At 33.7% G+C, this 18,017-nt stretch overlaps 1 protein-coding gene across 1 annotated transcript; it reads left to right on the top strand.

The window, feature by feature from the left end:
- Window positions 1-946: 946 nt before the first annotated feature.
- Window positions 947-3,262, top strand: LOC139497445 (ankyrin repeat domain-containing protein 50-like). The gene has a single exon (XM_071285668.1). The coding sequence runs from the start codon at window positions 947-949 to the stop codon at window positions 3,260-3,262; it is 2,316 nt and encodes a 771-aa protein (XP_071141769.1).
- The last annotated feature ends 14,755 nt before the right edge of the window (window positions 3,263-18,017 follow it).

The raw sequence follows: 18,017 nt of genomic DNA, 5'->3' as shown, positions 1-18,017 counted from the left end.
ATATGGTTATATTATTAATTAGTTGTATTTCTCTATGTTGTATTTTGTGTACTATTATTTGTCTGTTCGCCTTTTTTTTTGCCATGGCGATGCCAGTTTATTTTCGATTTTTGGATTTACAGAGATTTGTAGGAGAGGAAATGAGAAGATGGTACAGTTGCTTATAGACAAAGGAGGAGGTGTTAATCAGATGGATGGTTAAGGAGAGACCCCTTTGACAGCTGCCTGCAAGAGAGAAAATGAGAAGATAGTGCAGTTACTTATAAACAGTGGAGGTGATATCAATCAATGTGACGATATTGGAGACACACCTCTGAAAGCTGTTTGTGAGATAGGAAATGATAAGATGATACAGTTACGTATAGATACAGGGGGATGCTTTAATCAGGTGGATGGTTTTATAGAGACACATCTGACAGCTGTTTGTGAGATAGGAAATGATAAGATGATACAGTTACTTATAGATACAGGGGGATGCGTTAATCAGGTGGATGGTTTTATAGAGACACACCTCTGAAAGCTGCTTGTGAGATAGGAAATGATAAGATGATACAGTTACTTATAGATAAAGGGGGATGCGTTAATCAGGTGAATGGTTTTATAGAGACACACCTCTGAAAGCTGCTTGTGAGATAGGAAATGATAAGATGATACAGTTACTTATAGATACAGGGGGATGCTTTAATCAGTTGGATGGTTTTATAGAGACACATCTGACAGCTGCTTGTGAGATAGGAAATGATAAGATGATACAGTTACTTATAGATAAAGGAGGATGCGTTAATCAGGTGGATGGTTTTATAGAGACATATCTGACAGTTGCTTGTGAGATAGGAAATGATAAGATGATACAGTTACGTATAGATACAGGGGGATGCTTTAATCAGGTGGATGGTTTTATAGAGACACACCTCTGAAAGCTGTTTGTGAGATAGGAAATGATAAGATGATACAGTTACTTATAGATACAGGGGGATGCTTTAATCAGGTGGATGGTTTTATAGAGACATATCTGACAGCTGTTTGTGAGATAGGAAATGATAAGATGATACAGTTACGTATAGATACAGGGGGATGCGTTAATCAGGTGGATGGTTTTATAGAGACATATCTGACAGCTGTTTGTGAGATAGGAAATGATAAGATGATACAGTTACTTATAGATAAAGGAGGATGCGTTAATCAGGTGGATGGTTTTATAGAGACATATCTGACAGCTGTTTGTGAGATAGGAAATGATAAGATGATACAGTTACTTATAGATAAAGGAGGATGCGTTAATCAGGTGGATGGTTTTAAAGAGACATATCTGGCAGCTGCTTGTGAGATAGGAAATGATAAGATGATACAGTTACGTATAGATACAGGGGGATGCTTTAATCAGGTGGATGGTTTTATAGAGACATATCTGACAGCTGTTTGTGAGATAGGAAATGATAAGATGATACAGTTACGTATAGATACAGGGGGATGCGTTAATCAGGTGGATGGTTTTATAGAGACACATCTGACAGCTGCTTGTGAGATAGGAAATGATAAGATGATACAGTTACTTATAGATACAGGGGGATGCTTTAATCAGGTGGATGGTTTTATAGAGACACATCTGACAGCTGCTTGTGAGATAGGAAATGATAAGATGATACAATTACTTATAGATACAGGGGGATGCTTTAATCAGGTGGATGGTTTTATAGAGACACATCTGACAGCTGCTTGTGAGATAGGAAATGATAAGATGATACAGTTACTTATAGATAAAGGGGGATGCTTTAATCAGGTGGATGGTTTTATAGAGACACATCTGACAGCTGCTTGTGAGATAGGAAATGATAAGATGATACAGTTACTTATAGATAAAGGGGGATGCTTTAATCAGGTGGATGGTTTTATAGAGACACATCTGACAGCTGTTTGTGAGATAGGAAATGATAAGATGATACAGTTACGTATAGATAAAGGGGGATGCTTTAATCAGGTGAATGGTTTTATAGAGACACATCTGACAGCTGCTTGTGAGATAGGAAATGATAAGATGATACAGTTACTTATAGATACAGGGGGATGCTTTAATCAGGCGGATGGTTTTATAGAGACATATCTGACAGCTGTTTGTGAGATAGGAAATGATAAGATGATACAGTTACGTATAGATACAGGAGGATGCGTTAATCAGGTGGATGGTTTTATAGAGACACATCTGACAGCTGCTTGTGAGATAGGAAATGATAAGATGATACAGTTACTTATAGATACAGGGGGATGCTTTAATCAGGTGGATGGTTTTATAGAGACATATCTGACAGCTGCTTGCAAGAGGGGAACTGAGAAGATGATACAGGTACTTATAGATACAGGGGGATGCGTTAATCAGGTGGATGGTTTTATAGAGACACATCTGACAGCTGCTTGTGAGATAGGAAATGATAAGATGATACAGTTACTTATAGATAAAGGAGGATGCGTTAATCAGGTGGATGGTTTTATAGAGACACATCTGACAGCTGCTTGTGAGATAGGAAATGATAAGATGATACAGTTACTTATAGATACAGGGGGATGCTTTAATCAGTTGGATGGTTTTATAGAGACACATCTGACAGCTGCTTGTGAGATAGGAAATGATAAGATGATACAGTTACTTATAGATACAGGGGGATGCTTTAATCAGGTGGATGGTTTTATAGAGACATATCTGACAGCTGCTTGTGAGATAGGAACTGAGAAGATGATACAGTTACTTATAGATACAGGGGGATGCTTTAATCAGGTGGATGGTTTTATAGAGACATATCTGACAGCTGCTTGTGAGATAGGAAATGATAAGATGATGCAGTTACTTATAGATACAGGGGGATGCTTTAATCAGGTGGATGGTTTTATAGAGACACATCTGACAGCTGCTTGTGAGATAGGAACTGAGAAGATGATACAGTTACTTATAGATAAAGGAGGATGCGTTAATCAGGTGGATGGTTTTAGAGAGACACCTCTGACAGCTGCTTGCAGGAGGGGAACTGAGAAGATGATACAGTTACTTATAGATAAAGGAGGATGCGTTAATCAGGTGGATGGTTTCAGAGAGACACCTCTGACAGCTGCTTGCAAGAGGGGAAATGAGAAGATAGTACAGTTAATTATTAACAACGAAAGTGATATTAACCAAGCTGATGGTATGGGAAGGACACCTCTGACAGTTGCTTGCATGGTAGAACATGTGAATATAGTCCAGCTACTTATATACACCAGGTTGATAGTATGAGTGAGACACTACTTATAGCGGCTTGTGGAAGAGGGAATGAGAAGATAGTTCAATTACTTATAGACAATGGAGCTGATCTTAAGAAGGTAAATGGTATTAGTGAAACTCCTGTTACAGCTGCTTGCAAAAGAGGAAATGAGAAGATATTACGTTTACTTATAGACAATGGATGTAGTGTTAACAAGATGGATGGAATGAGAAGGACACCTCTGACAGTTGCTTGTCAAAATGAAGATGAGAAGATGGTACAGTTGATTATAGACAAAGGAGGAGATGTTAATCAAGTGGATGGTATGAGAGTCACCTCTGACATTTGCTTGCGAGAGGAAAAATAAGAAGATAGTACAGTTACTTATAGACAATGAATGTTATGCTAACCAAGTGGATGGTATGAGAGACACACCAATGACAGCTGCATGCAAGAGGGGTAATGAGAAGATATTACATATACTTATAGGCGTAGGAAGTGATGTAAACAAGATGGATGGGATGAGAAGAACACCTCTGACAGTTGCATGTAACAGTGGAGATGAAAATATAGTACGGTTACTTATTGACAAAGGAGGTGATGTTAACCAAGTGGATGGTATGAGAGAGACACCTTTAAGAGCTGCTTTCAAGAAAAACAATAAGAAGATAGTACAGTAACTTATAGACAAAGGAGGTGACGTTAATCAGGTTGGCGGTATGAGAGGGACACATCTGATAGGTTTTTGCAAGACAGTAACTGAGAGGATAGAATATTTACTCAAAGTCAATGAATTTAATGTTAACCTGTGTAATGATCTGAGTATCAGTCTGACACAGATTACAGCTGCTTACAAGGAGATGGTAAATATTTCTATAGACGACGGATGTGATGTTAACCGGTTTGATGCATATGATCAAAGTATATTGCATTGAACAAATTCATTATATGAAAATTTAAAAAATATATTTCCAAGATTAAATTATTCGTAGTGTACTGTCTAGTAATTTGTGGTGGTTCTTACATGCTTGGGTCATTTTTGTTTTATATCATAAAATGTTCCTAGAAGAACTTTTACAGAATTTGAAACATATTTTTTATTCCTGAATTAAGTGTTCTGTATATTATTATGTAACTACTTTTGATAAAACTGAAGGATGGGGTTAACTTTTTTTCAGCGTTTCCAAATGTCATATAGTGCGATTTATTGCAATCATTTGAATTAAGTCATGTTGTTCCTCTTTACATTAAGTACCAAATGCATTGCAAATAATGAATAAATCACAGATAGGTAACATCTTTTAAAAAGCTTCTTTGCTTTGGACTTGTATGCACCAATATCACAGCACAGTCTAAATCTCAATATTTGTAGTTTTTTATTTTGCAAGGTACATTGAGGTAGTACAAAATTCGTATTTTTAAAGTTTGTCATTAAAAGTCAAAATTAACTATGGCTGTGTGTAATGGTTCTTGTATAATAATTTGGTTTTAAATATCATTTTTTAGAGTAGAATTTAAGTCCATATTAAATACACATACAAAGTTAATTGCACAACATCTACCAAAAATAACATTTCATGTACAAAAAGTCTCCTTTATTCCATATATTACTGTTTAAATGTTGGATTATTGTGTTACTCATAAAATGTTTATTAGTAATGCGTATAAATAATAGGTTATTCCAGTTCAGTTGGTTTAACTATCTTACTGTAGACAATAAATGTATTACACTGTTTTGAAGCATTATTGACACATTTACTCAATAGAAGTGTAGTCCTGCTGATGCATTACGTGTTTTATAATCTAAATTAATTTGTTTATAACAATGGAGCTGTTTTAGTTAGATTCATTTGAACTAAATTGATATGATTTTTAGTGTGATTTTTACTACATGTGAGGTATATACAAAAGAAGATGTGGTATGATGTCCAATGAGATAACTGTCAACTAGAGACCAAAATGACACATAAATTAAAACAAGATATTTGGGTCACCGTACGGCAATCAACAATGAACAAAACCAACACCGCAAAGTCAGCTATTAAAGGCCCCGAAATGACAATGTCAAACAATTTAAACGGGAAAACTAACGGTCAAATTAATGTTCACAAAAAGAACTGTTTTTTTGTTTCGCAAGATGTGGCTTAGACTTATGGTATATGATATCGAACAATTAATACGCTTTTGAAACTGACACCGCGTAAACACTTTCCAAACTAAACATGAAACTTCTCCGGTAACACAATACTATAGACCCCTTACAGAACAAACAAAGAAGCAAGCAAGCAAGCAAACAAACAAACAAACAAACAAACAAACAAACAAACACCCCAATCAATCTATGTTTCAAAGGGTGAAAGACCGTTTACAATTGCTTTTTAAAAGCAATTGATTTATATTGTGAAAAGGGAAACTGCAATCTTTAAATAGGGCCATACTTGATGAGGACATCAGTAAAATATTGTGTAGTGCTGTTTACCTTTTGTTAAATATAAAACAAATAAAAATCTTCTTATTCTTCAATTATAACATCTACATGAACACAACTTCTTTCCTCAAAACGCGATAAATAACAAGAATAAACATAACGTAACGTTGTTTAAATTGTACTTTCAACGTCGTAATTAACAAGAAATCATGTATTGACAGATTGCACTCAATCAGATGATTAATATAGAAATGTATATGTATAATTGACTATGTCATGTATGTTGTATTTTAAAATAATTACATTAGATGTATGTTTCATCATAATACTTTATTCTGATTGGCTAACTGTACATCACTGGTTATTCCGAAAGCAATTGCATCACTCAATAAAACTTTTCATTCATGATAACACGTGGTCCCACAATAAAGTGCACAGGTGAATTAAATTAAACAATTATAAGATTCGTGTTTTCATGATCATATAGCTAAAAAATGTAATTATAAGTATTAAATGCTTCTTTTTGTAACTTCATTGGGTTGTAAAAGCGTTGACCGTGCGCACATTTTAAGTATGAAGCGCTTCCGCGCTTCATACAAAATGTACTTCGGTCAACGCTTTTACACCCCAATGAAGTTACGAAAAGAAGCATTCAATTCTTAGATAAAATAGTTCGGAAGATAAGTTATATATATGTTCTCAAATGGCATTTCGACAGCCACATTTGGGAATGAGATTTTAAATGTTTACTAAAATCTTATACTCTTATACAAACTTTGGTAAAAAGTAACATCACAAAAATACTGAATTCAGAGGAAAATCTAATCGGAAAGTCCATAATCACATGGCAAAATCAAATGACAAACACACATCGAACTGTCATATTCCTGACTTGGTACAGGCGTTTATAAATGTAGAAAATGGTGGAATAAACCTGGTTTTAAAGCGCAAATCTCTTATTTTGATGACAGTGTAATCAAATTCCGTTATATTTACAATGATGCGTAAACATGGTAAACTTAACAGACATAATAAATAAAATAGTAAAAATATGGGTACAGCAGTCATTATCGTGTAACAATTTTAAAAAGGAGCAATTTAATAGAACACAAAAACATCTATCTACAAACACATTCATTGATTCACTGGTCTGACGTCAGAAAATTTTAAACGTCATATATATTTGGTTAATGTATTACTCAATTTATTTCACTTGACAGGGCGGAGTTTAACTAGTTCGCTCATCGTATAACAGTCCATCTATAGACAGGAGTTTTAGAATAAATTCATAAACATGATAAATGAACTGTTCAGTAATGGTCATTCAGTGATCCGGTTAGAATATTTTAACACTTAGCAAATGTGTATTCGCAAAATAAATTATGATAGACAGCTGTTGATTTTCATGTAAAGCAAAAGTTTAAAAACATGTAAAATGTGTCACATCTGCCGGGGAATTTGTGAAATTGAAAGGAAAATCATGACGACATCAGTTTCAAAATATACATTTGTCGTTATTGTAGAAGTTGAAAATGGTATTGATTATGTTTAGGCTAGGACATATAGGGTCTAGTATTTTATTTTGTATATATATAGATAATTTAGCTGATCTGTAACAATAACATCTTCATGCCTTATATATCATGTACTGTAGTACGCCGCTAGATTACAACTGACGAGGAAAGGTACCATACGGCCAGCGAAAGCTCTATTATAGTAGAGCCCAGGTGGTCGTGTGGTCTAGCGGGACGGCTGCAGTGCAGGCGATTTGGTGTCACGATATCACAGAAGCATGAGTTCGAATCCCGGCGAGGGAAGAACCAAAAATTTGCGAAAGCAATTTACAGATCTAAAATCGTTGGGTTGATGTTTAGACGAGTTGTATATATATACATACTGAGTAGATATATTATAAAACACGTTTAAAATAGATCGCACAATAAGAACAAGTTTCAAACAGAATAGAACAATAGCCAACACCTATAAGTCTCTTGATCTTTTTTAAAATGCTACATTAATTAAATTTAGATTATTTCATCCCTTATCGTACACATAGTTCTTTTGTGAATATCTGTTTGGTAACACTGATGGGTGATTAGAAATCATTAACAATTAAAAACCAATTGTTCAAAGAACAATTGAGGGTCTTTCCACCAATAAGTATCTATTTTGATATGAAAATATTAAAATTCAGTTGAAAATGTCAGATCCTATGGCTTAATGATTTATAAATATGAATTTCAAGCAAAGGTCAAAATCTAGAACGTCCAATTAACCTATGACCTTGACCCCAATTTTAAGGTCATAAACCAAGGATTCCATATCAAAAGACCCTAGGTCTGTATTATGTATGGTTCATGAGTTATATCCCTTTACGCATAATTCTAAATATAAAAGGGGCAAAAACTCCCATTTATTGTCTACGCACCCTTCCAATCAAAATTTTTAAGTTACAACATGTCGCAACTAACAATTTAGTAAAAATAATTTCTCGAAATCTTATAAAGTTAATGAAAAAGAGTGAAAATAAGCCAAAATCAAAATTTAGAATTTGACCTTGACCTTTGACCTTGACCTAATTTTCATTTTTTTGGACCAAGGACCTCAAATCAAAAGATCCTAGGTCTCTAGCACTTATGGTTTACAAGATAGAAATGCATATCACTTATAACAAATGCATAAGGGGAAATAACTCTCATATGGAGCGTTCATATCGCTTCGGTCAAAATAGGACAAATCATGCGAAGGATATAACGAGCAATTTTGTAAAATAAATTTGTCATAATATTTTACGGTTGCGAAGGAGTTGCGCTAACAAGGAAAACAGTGTTTGGGGAGATAACTCCTACAAAGAAAAGTATTCGTTTACTCAGGGTAAATTTCAAAAGCGCATAAACTGTTCGATATCATATACCAAATATCTAAGCGACTTATAGCGAAACAAATGTTTATCGCAAGAACAAAATTAGGCGGAAGAAAAAAAAAAAAAAAAAAAAATAATCAGAAGAAAAACAATAGGTCTTTCCACAGAAAAGTGGAAAGACCTAATAATATAATGGCAATCATCCCTATCACATACATCTTCGAATAGACTGTCCGTATTCATATCAAAACGTAAGGTCCGCCCGATCAGTTGAAATGAAACTAGTGATATATACAAACAATTTTAAAATTTCACATGGACAATGTTAGCAGACAGGGTTAAAATATCAAAATTATGTAAGAATTAATTTCAGAAATTTACCGATATTTAAAATAGTCCAAAAGTTATATAGAGTTGATAAGAATTCATAAATAGTTAATTTCATGGAATAATTTTTACGTTTCTGGTTCAACGTATTTTCTAATTCATAATAGAAATATATTATAATGACATATAATAGAACAATATCATACTGACGGTATCTTTTAAAGTACAGAGTCACATTATAATAACCAAAGAAACACAAAAAGTCGCATATACAAGTCACACCATCAATAAATGAAAGATAATACAAACATATTGACGGTATTTTTAAGTACCGAACCACGTTAAATGGATATCACATAAGATAATCCAACAGCAAAAGTAATATTAAAAATAATAAAAATAATAAAAACACAAATGAAAGAACAATATAACACGTTGTTAAGATGATGAATCCGACACACAATCGTTTGGTTTCCTTATAATAGTATTGCCTGTTGATTATATACACATGGAAAAAAATATTGCAACACAAAAATCAGCCTCTTCTTTTGGATGAAAGTTGATAAAGTATTTGTAAAAAATATTGAAACTTAGTTAATTATAACATTGTCATTGAAACGAACAAAAAATGTATGAAAACAAAATGTTTTATCTAACCAAATTTTTCATAACAAAAAGTGAAGTGTTTTTGTACAAAATAATGCATTTAACACCTTTTACTGTAGTCGAATTTTACAATGTAAGACATTTCAAAATTAATCTTTAGATTATTGTTCACATAATGGTTGATCGTTATACGCCAACGAATTGGTACTTTGTGCGCAGCCTCCATACGGATAACTGCATCTTAACGTCTTCTGATGCCTGACATAAGTCGACTAATTTGTTGCTGAGGTAGCAGCAACCATTCCTGACGAAGGGTATTGCTTATTTCATGAAGTGTTTGAACTGGGTGTCCTTTCGTGCACTTTGCGTCCAAAAGTGTCCCATGATATGCTCGATATGGTTCAAATTTGGGCTACAATCGGGCTATTGAAGATAAACCGAATTACTTTGGAATAATGGATCTTCCTTCACGATGCTATTATCAACTTTGGCGAGCTCTGCACACTATTGGATACGGGCAACTGTGTGGCTGTTCGAAGGGTGAGGTCTCCGAACTGGTCTAATCGCAGGATAACCAGGAGCGATCACGTGATCTTGCACAGTTCTTGTTTAAAGGCTCAAGTATGATCCTCACTCTCTTTTTAGGATTGTATTGTTTGCAATTGATTTCCTTCTGACCAACCTTCATAATGCTTGATTTTCCCTAGCAGATGTTATAGGGGGTCTCCTTGATATCGGAAGGTATTTAACACCGTTTGTTGCCCGATTTTTATTCTCAAAACGACTTATAGTGGATTGCTGTTGACCAACAATACGTGCAATTGTCACAGAGACATACCTGTTCTCTCATGCTGATTATCTGCTATCTTGGTTATTTAAACTGTTGAAAACAATGATCATAAAAACATCTGTTTTATTGATTACGAGTACAGAAGCTGCATGTGCAGATAAGAACTTTTCGAGTCGATATTTATTGATTAAATTTATTTATTGATATTTAAATAACTAGTTCTATTTCAACAAATTATATCACAAAAAAATTAAGAGTGTATTTTTTTTTTTTTTTTTTCAATGTGTATAATTAAAAATAAAAATACTCGTTTGTACTAAAAAAAACAGTAACACTGTATCTATGTGCGATATGTTAACAATGCATGCATCAACATGTTGTGTTAGGCAACCAGCTTACAAATTTCGTCTCAATCGAAAGGATAGGGCCGTGTTGAACTTAGTAAGACAAGACATATTTTGACCAATATGTAAGGCCTCACTAGTTGAAATGATAACTGATGATAAGCTTTGGACATTTCAGATCACCTGCCCCGAAAGGGCTATGTGAGATTTTCTCAACACTTGGCGTCCGTCTTCCGTCGTCATCCGTCGTCGTCGTCCATATCCGTAATCGCCTCTTGATTTTAAAATGTTTACCAAACAAAAAACGTCTCTGAAACTTCATTGCCAAATAAAACCAACCATCAACCAAGATTGCCACCATTGTTAATAATATCATATTGGATAAAATAGAGTTCTTGGATTATATGTCAGAAAATTAGCCATTTAGAGCAAACCTAACACGGGGTTAAAACGTCCTTAAGGTCAAGATCTATCGCTCTTGGAATTTTCAGACGCACCAGACAATCCGGGTTTTTTTTCTTGGTAAAACTTTGTTATCTTGTACCAAAAAGTCCAATCTTGACCTAAATCCGGTACTTGAATTTTTTAAATTGCTTCCGATAAACTAATAAAGGCAGCAGTAGTATAACACCAAATCCAGGTTATAAACTAAAACTGAGTGAAACACATCAAGTAAAACAGAAACACAATTCTAAAATGTAGCACACACAGAACCGAACTTTAATATAAATAAAGCCAACAGTAGTATACCGCTGTTCAAAACTCATAAATCCATGGACAAAAAACAAAATCGCGGTAACAAACTAAAACCGAGGGAAACGCATTAAATATAATAGGAGAACAACGACACAACACCGAAACGCAATACACACAGAAACGGACCAAGCATCAGACATAATCCCACGAGAATAACAAATATAACATCTAAACCAAATACATGAACTAACAGTAAAATATAACAATGGCCATTTTCCTGACTTATTACAGGACATTTTATGAAAAAACCTTGTTTTGTGGCAGGTCAAATCTCCCGCTTTATTGGCAATGTTAAATGTAACATTAAAATGACAACATTACATGACAGTACTGCATTACAAATGAATGGGAGAACATATAGACTACAGAAACACACGAATAATAGCTATCAAAAGGTACCAGGTTTATCATTTAATACGCCAGGTGCGCTTTTCGTCTACAAAAAACTAACGCACATATCACATGTATCAGAAAATTCGAAAGTCAAAACAAGTAAAAAGTTGAAGAGCATTGGGGACCAAAAGTTCCAAAAAGTGCCTAATTCAACTACTTTTTTCTGTCTGAGATAAGAACATCTTTATTATTTTAAAATAATTCATACTTTTGCAAACAGTAAATTGATAAAAATGACTTCATAATATATATACATGATAACACCGAAGTGGTGACTAACTCTGGAATAAAAAAAAGAACATTTGGTTTGGGTTTAGGGGAGGGTCAATTCAGTTTGGCTTATATCTCTGAAATGTAAACGTTCAACGAATCTATCATTCGATTAAAATGTTCATCAAGTCAAGAACCATCTTCCTCGTATATTTTTAGACGCATCAGACAATTTGTTGTTTGGTTTCTGTCGCTAAATAAGTAATTTTCGGGATTTATTTTGGTTATTTTTACAAGGTATCAAACAAAATCACAAAAATACTTAACTCTGAGGAAACTTCAAAATTTAAAGTCCCAAACAAAATGTCAAAATCAAAAGGTCAAACGAATGGATAACAACTTTTATAGTCATGACTTGCTACACTTGCAATTCGTGAAATGAAACTCTCGTAAATTTTCTTTATATCTAATTTCCATTGTCAGTATCTCCAACTTATTTTCCCATAGACTATTATCTACATTGGACATCATCTACTTCTTCCATTTTGGTCAGTGTGCTCACGTTGGTGGAAATGGAAACATTGTCTTCTGTATCTAGTTCCGTAAAGTAAACTTGGATATGAATCTTTTTTGTTTTGTTTGCGGCTGAGCCACCTACACATGTAGGGTGCGATTTCCGGGGTAACAAGCTAAGTGTGATTCATGTTCCTGTCAAGTGTCCAACATAAAATATAGTAAAACATAATACAAAAAGTTCTGACCATTATAATCATTTAATGATCAGTTCGATGTAATCATTTGTTCAGGTTGTTGTTTGCATTCATGTTCACATCTCATGAGCTGTATAAAATACATATAGTAGTTCTGTGCAGTTTCCACATTTGTATGGCGGATTTTTATTTGAATGAGATTTACATATCTGTTTTCCTCATCGCAAGGTCCAACCGGTATATTGACCCTTTTCTAGGAAATATATGTAGGACTTGAAACCGGGATGGTACTCCAAACCGCGCTGTCCACGCTGAAGTTCGATGATCCACGCTGAAGTGCGTTGGTTAACAAGCTGAAGTGCGATGGTGACATTGTGACGTTTACTAGTTGATATCTACGCTGAATAGCGATGGTGGTTACGCCGAAGTGCGATGGTCTGCCAGTGACAGAGTAAAAAGAAAATGTACATGAGATGTTTCTACGAAATAACATTATTTAGATTTGACCAAAGTAGCTGCTATCCTCGCATTTGAAAGATCTTTTGATTTATGTTTAGTTCAAACCAAAGACTTTCAAGTTTTCATTAATATAATGTTTTAATTTTGATTTTACCAATTCTTATATAAGTACGCAGTAGTATAGAGTCAGAAAATATGGTATTCACGAGATGTATGTCTATATTAGATGGGCGAAAGATACCAGAGGGACAATCAAACTAAAAGATCAAAAATAAACTGACAAAGCTATGGCTAAAACGGAAAAAGACAAACAGACAAATAATAGTACGCAGTAAACAACACAGAATACTATAGACTAAGTAACACGAACCCCACCAGAAACTGAAATAAGCTGATTCGCCGCTGATGAGAATAAAATATATGATATAGGGAAGTACACGTAGGGACATATATGCATGTTGTAGAAATAAAATTGAACATTGTCACACAATAAAATAAGGTTATCGGGACGGTCTTACAAATTAGCTTGATAAAGCAAAAGCATTGGTAAGTTTTTTTCAGGATTAAATTGTCCACACAAAATCGTGTAAAGCATACTTGAAGAGAAGTCACAATTATTATTGAGACCAAGACATTTTTAGTGTCGTACAAACAAACTCATCATAGATACCAGGACTAAATTTAGTATTTATACTCCAGACGCGCGTTTCGTCTACAAAAGACTCATCAGTGACGCTCGAATCAAAAAAAGTTAAAAGGGCAAAATAAAGTACGAAGTTGAAGAGCATTGAGAACCAAAACTCCTAAACGTTTGTCCAAATACAGCTAAAGTAATTTATGCCTGAGGTAGAAAAGCCTTAGTATTTCAAAAAATTCAAAAATTTGTAAACAGTAAATTTATAAATATAACCATATCAATGACAATTCATGTCAGCACAAAAAGTGCTGACTACTGGGCTTGTGATACCCTCGGGCCTAAATCTCCACCAGTAGTGGCATCGACCCAGTGGTTGTAAATAAACTCACATAGATACCACGACCTAATTTAGTATATACGCGTTTGCGGCATTCTCCAGAACACTGGTTAGCTCACATGCAAACCAAGTTCATCTTTTTGCCGCTTTGACATAGCTTTAAATATTTTTGTAATACCCGCCAGCTCTACTCAAACCTGTTCGGGACTTATATCTTTTGTTACCTTTTTATTTCTTTTGATCGCAAGAACCTTATTTCTACAAAAATGTATTTCTCCTGCCTATGAATCTATCATAATTTATTTCTTGTAACGTTGTATATGAAAACGTCACACTATCCAAATGCCATGCCAAACCATCGCACTTCAGAGAAAGGACCAGTGTATCGCACCTCCGAGTCCTACATAGCTAAACGAATTTCAGGAATTAGACGACTGTAATATACCAGGATCAGCAGACAAAGAACCCTTGAATAATGTAGAACCTGTAGTGAAAAGATGTAAGCTAGTATGGTATAAGAGGGCATTTACACAAAGGTCACATTTTGTGGACATATTATAGACAAACATAAAAGTCACAAAACGCTATATAAAATAGAGGCAATATAAAATGCAACAGCACCAGAAAATGATTCTCAGTCTACATTAAACTGTATTCTAGGACGGATAAACTATTATAATACAAATGTGTACCACTGCATAATCTTCTTCGCAAACATACTAGTTGGAAGTGGACCGATGATTGACAAGAGCCATTCCACATGACGAAAGACTAATAAACCTCTGGTATGATATCAACACATTTTTTATCCAGAGTTTCGTGTCACTCTAGCAAATGACGAGGAACCCTATGGTTTTGTTGCTGTCCTCTCTTTTATACAAATTGATCAAATCAGACTAAAAGCCTTTGCTTTGACATGAAATGGAGTTGAAGTACATGAAGGATATCTTGTTTGGGTCGTCTGAGTGATACGTTTTAGTAAACTTTAAAATACTGAACAACATAACGATCAAAATGAAAGGTATAGTGGTGTTGTAAAAATGACAGAGTTGGCAAGAAGTAATCATTAGCATTGACATCGAAAGAATTCGAAAATTTCGTGCTATAAAATGGAATATGACGTGTACCATATCAGCAATAAATAATGGTTTAGTGGAAATATTTGTACAATTTTCATGCAAACCATTAAATCTCGTTCAAATGATTGCGGAACCTTTTCAAAAAGATATTGCAGTTTTTGGTATGTTATCGTAACACTAAAACTCCATCAAAACTCATGAAAAGCAAACGTTTGACCAATATAATATGTCTCTTAAGGGCATACGATACAGTTTTGAACCTGTAATTACAAGTTGATGAAAATTTGCATATAGGCTATTTTTTACCTGATTAAATCAAATATGTAATAAAAAATATAGCTTCATGTGCTACTTTTTGAGTAAAATGAGGTCGAAATTTTCTCTATTCGCTCAAAATTCAGATTTGTGGCCGTATTTTCTTTTTCGAAAGAAAGACATAACTTTTTTGTTTTAAAAGATAAACACAAATTGCTTTTTGTTAAATAATCGGTAATTTCTGTATTATATAAGAATCATTGAAAATTATGCAATGTTTATTCAGAAATAACTCATATTCATCAAATGTTCATGAATAGAGGAAAAAACGTCATTTTTGGCTGCATGTTTATCAAAATTAAAAAAAATTGCGCTATTTACAGTTTTATAAAATTTGGGTCACATAATCTCCTTGCAAAATGAAACAAATTGCCGTTTTAAAAAATAGGGGTCCATGCACTCGTTTTCAAATTAAATCAGTTTAAATGATAAAAATCAGTCGAAAAATACGTCTTTTCTCGATATGTCACAGTTTGACGTCGCGAAAATAACATTTTACGTTAGCAACGTCATTACCTCCCCTGTAACTGTATCGTATGCCCTTAAGATCCAAGATCGAACGTCGAGTGATGCTGAAATATGAAGAATAGGCTATCGACTTAAAACCAAATCTTCATGAATTGAAACATGGAGAATCTACAGTAGTGAAATGAAAACCACAAACAATAGCATGACAATTGATTTGTAGCGTATCGTGTTCTGGTCGATCATGTGACGGAGAAGACAATAATATCAGTCTGGATTCGAACACGATACCGGAACTAATTATCTTAAATGGATAACTATTGATCAATTATATATTAGAAGTATATGAAAACGACCGTCAGAAGAGACACCGACCAATAAAACCGTTCTAACCAATAAACTGTAAAACTGGAAATAGTTTGTTTACAATTGATGAGCAGTGGTGTGGACAGAAATGTTCCGAGTGCATCAATGTGAAACCTAGTTTTTTTTGTAATTTTCATTACTACTTATATCTGTAAACGTAGCTTATAAATAAGTTAACTTAGAACTAGAAAAATACCAGAGTATCTTTATCAGTAAGTTTCATTTTGCCAGTATTCGTGTTTATATCATGAGGTGCTAAATGAAATTAGTTTATACTCAGAACTACAGGTATTATTTTTATGTCAAATATTAAATGTTTCAATTTCTTTTTAATTTTGAATCTTTCAGGAATTATAAAACGTGAAAATGTTATATCTACATTGACTTCTTCATTAGTAATGCTGCGCGTGTGATAGATTTTTTGTTATATTCGTATATGATTAATCAAAGTTGTTCCTAACATGTAAACAATGGTTGCTTGTTGTTGCTAGATCTACCCCCTCAGCCATAAAAATAAAAGTTTCAAAAATACTGAACTCCGAGAAAAATTCAAAACGGAAAGTCCTTAATCAAATGGCAAAATCAAAAGCACACACTCATCAAACGAATGGATAACAACTGTCATATTCCTGACTAGCTACAGACATTTTTTTTTTCGAAAATTGTGGATTGAACCTGGTTTTAAAGCTAGATTAACTCTCACTTGTAGGACAGACGCATATAATTTTATTATTTCATACATTATATTTAACATATTTCATAAAGACCTCCATTTATATTGATAATTAACAAAGAAGTTATTTAAACGAATAAGGTAATTTAATACAAAGTGATTTAAATATTTTCTTTGTGTCTAGTCAACATATGTCGTGTCATTTACTGTAGACCAAAAATAAGGTTTAAAGGTACTAACAATAATTATTTGATATTGTACGACTTCGGAACAAAACATTGAGTAAAAGTGGTCCTAAACATACCTTGAGCGTTGCTTTGTGATAAGGAAATAACAATAACAAACAATAGTTGTGAGGGATTATGGGATATATCTGTATTTTATAAAAGAGAGACGAAAGATAGCAGAGGGGCAGTCAAACTTCTAAGTTACGTTGGATGTTCTGATTAAGATAGTGCATTAAAAGCAGGGACGACATTGCAATTCTAATTTAATTGTAACTAAGGTAGGTCACCATTTTGAGTGTTTGAATTTTTTGTGCCGCGCGCTTTAAAGAATAAAATTTAACTGACTCCAGTGAAGAACAATTGTAATACATTTGTTGCATTGTAGGAATCTATATTAATTTGTGCTTGAAAACTGTGTTGTATTTTACTTACAACTTTTTTTTTATTCAACAACAATATATCACATGCTGCTAACAGATTTCTTCACTGGTACAGTTATTTCAGTAAAGATCCCTGTACGTTAGTACCTTGAGACCAGGGTAAATTCAGGTAGTATATTTGTAATTTTGTTAGTTTATATATTATTTGTCATTTATACATTGTTTATCATAAGTACATTATTTATCTTAAATACATTAATGCTCTATAATTTTACAATTATAACTCTGAATAAGAACTTCATATATAAATATATATATATTGTTATATATTGTTACTATCTGATAGATGTTGAGGATAAAACAAAATCACGGGTTATCTAAGCGTGTTCCGAATTTGATTTGTGGTTTAATGTATTTCTCTG

This window comes from Mytilus edulis, chromosome 12, assembly GCF_963676685.1.
Source record: "Mytilus edulis chromosome 12, xbMytEdul2.2, whole genome shotgun sequence".
NCBI lineage: Eukaryota > Metazoa > Mollusca > Bivalvia > Mytilida > Mytilidae > Mytilus > Mytilus edulis.
The sequence above is the reverse complement of the archived record's forward strand: the minus strand, read 5'-3'. Positions and strand labels throughout refer to the sequence as shown.

What these genes read in the sequence shown, in the direction of transcription:
- LOC139497445 (XM_071285668.1), top strand. Translation starts at nt 947, where the DNA reads ATGATACAGTTACTTATAGATACAGGGGGATGCTTTAATCAGGTGGAT.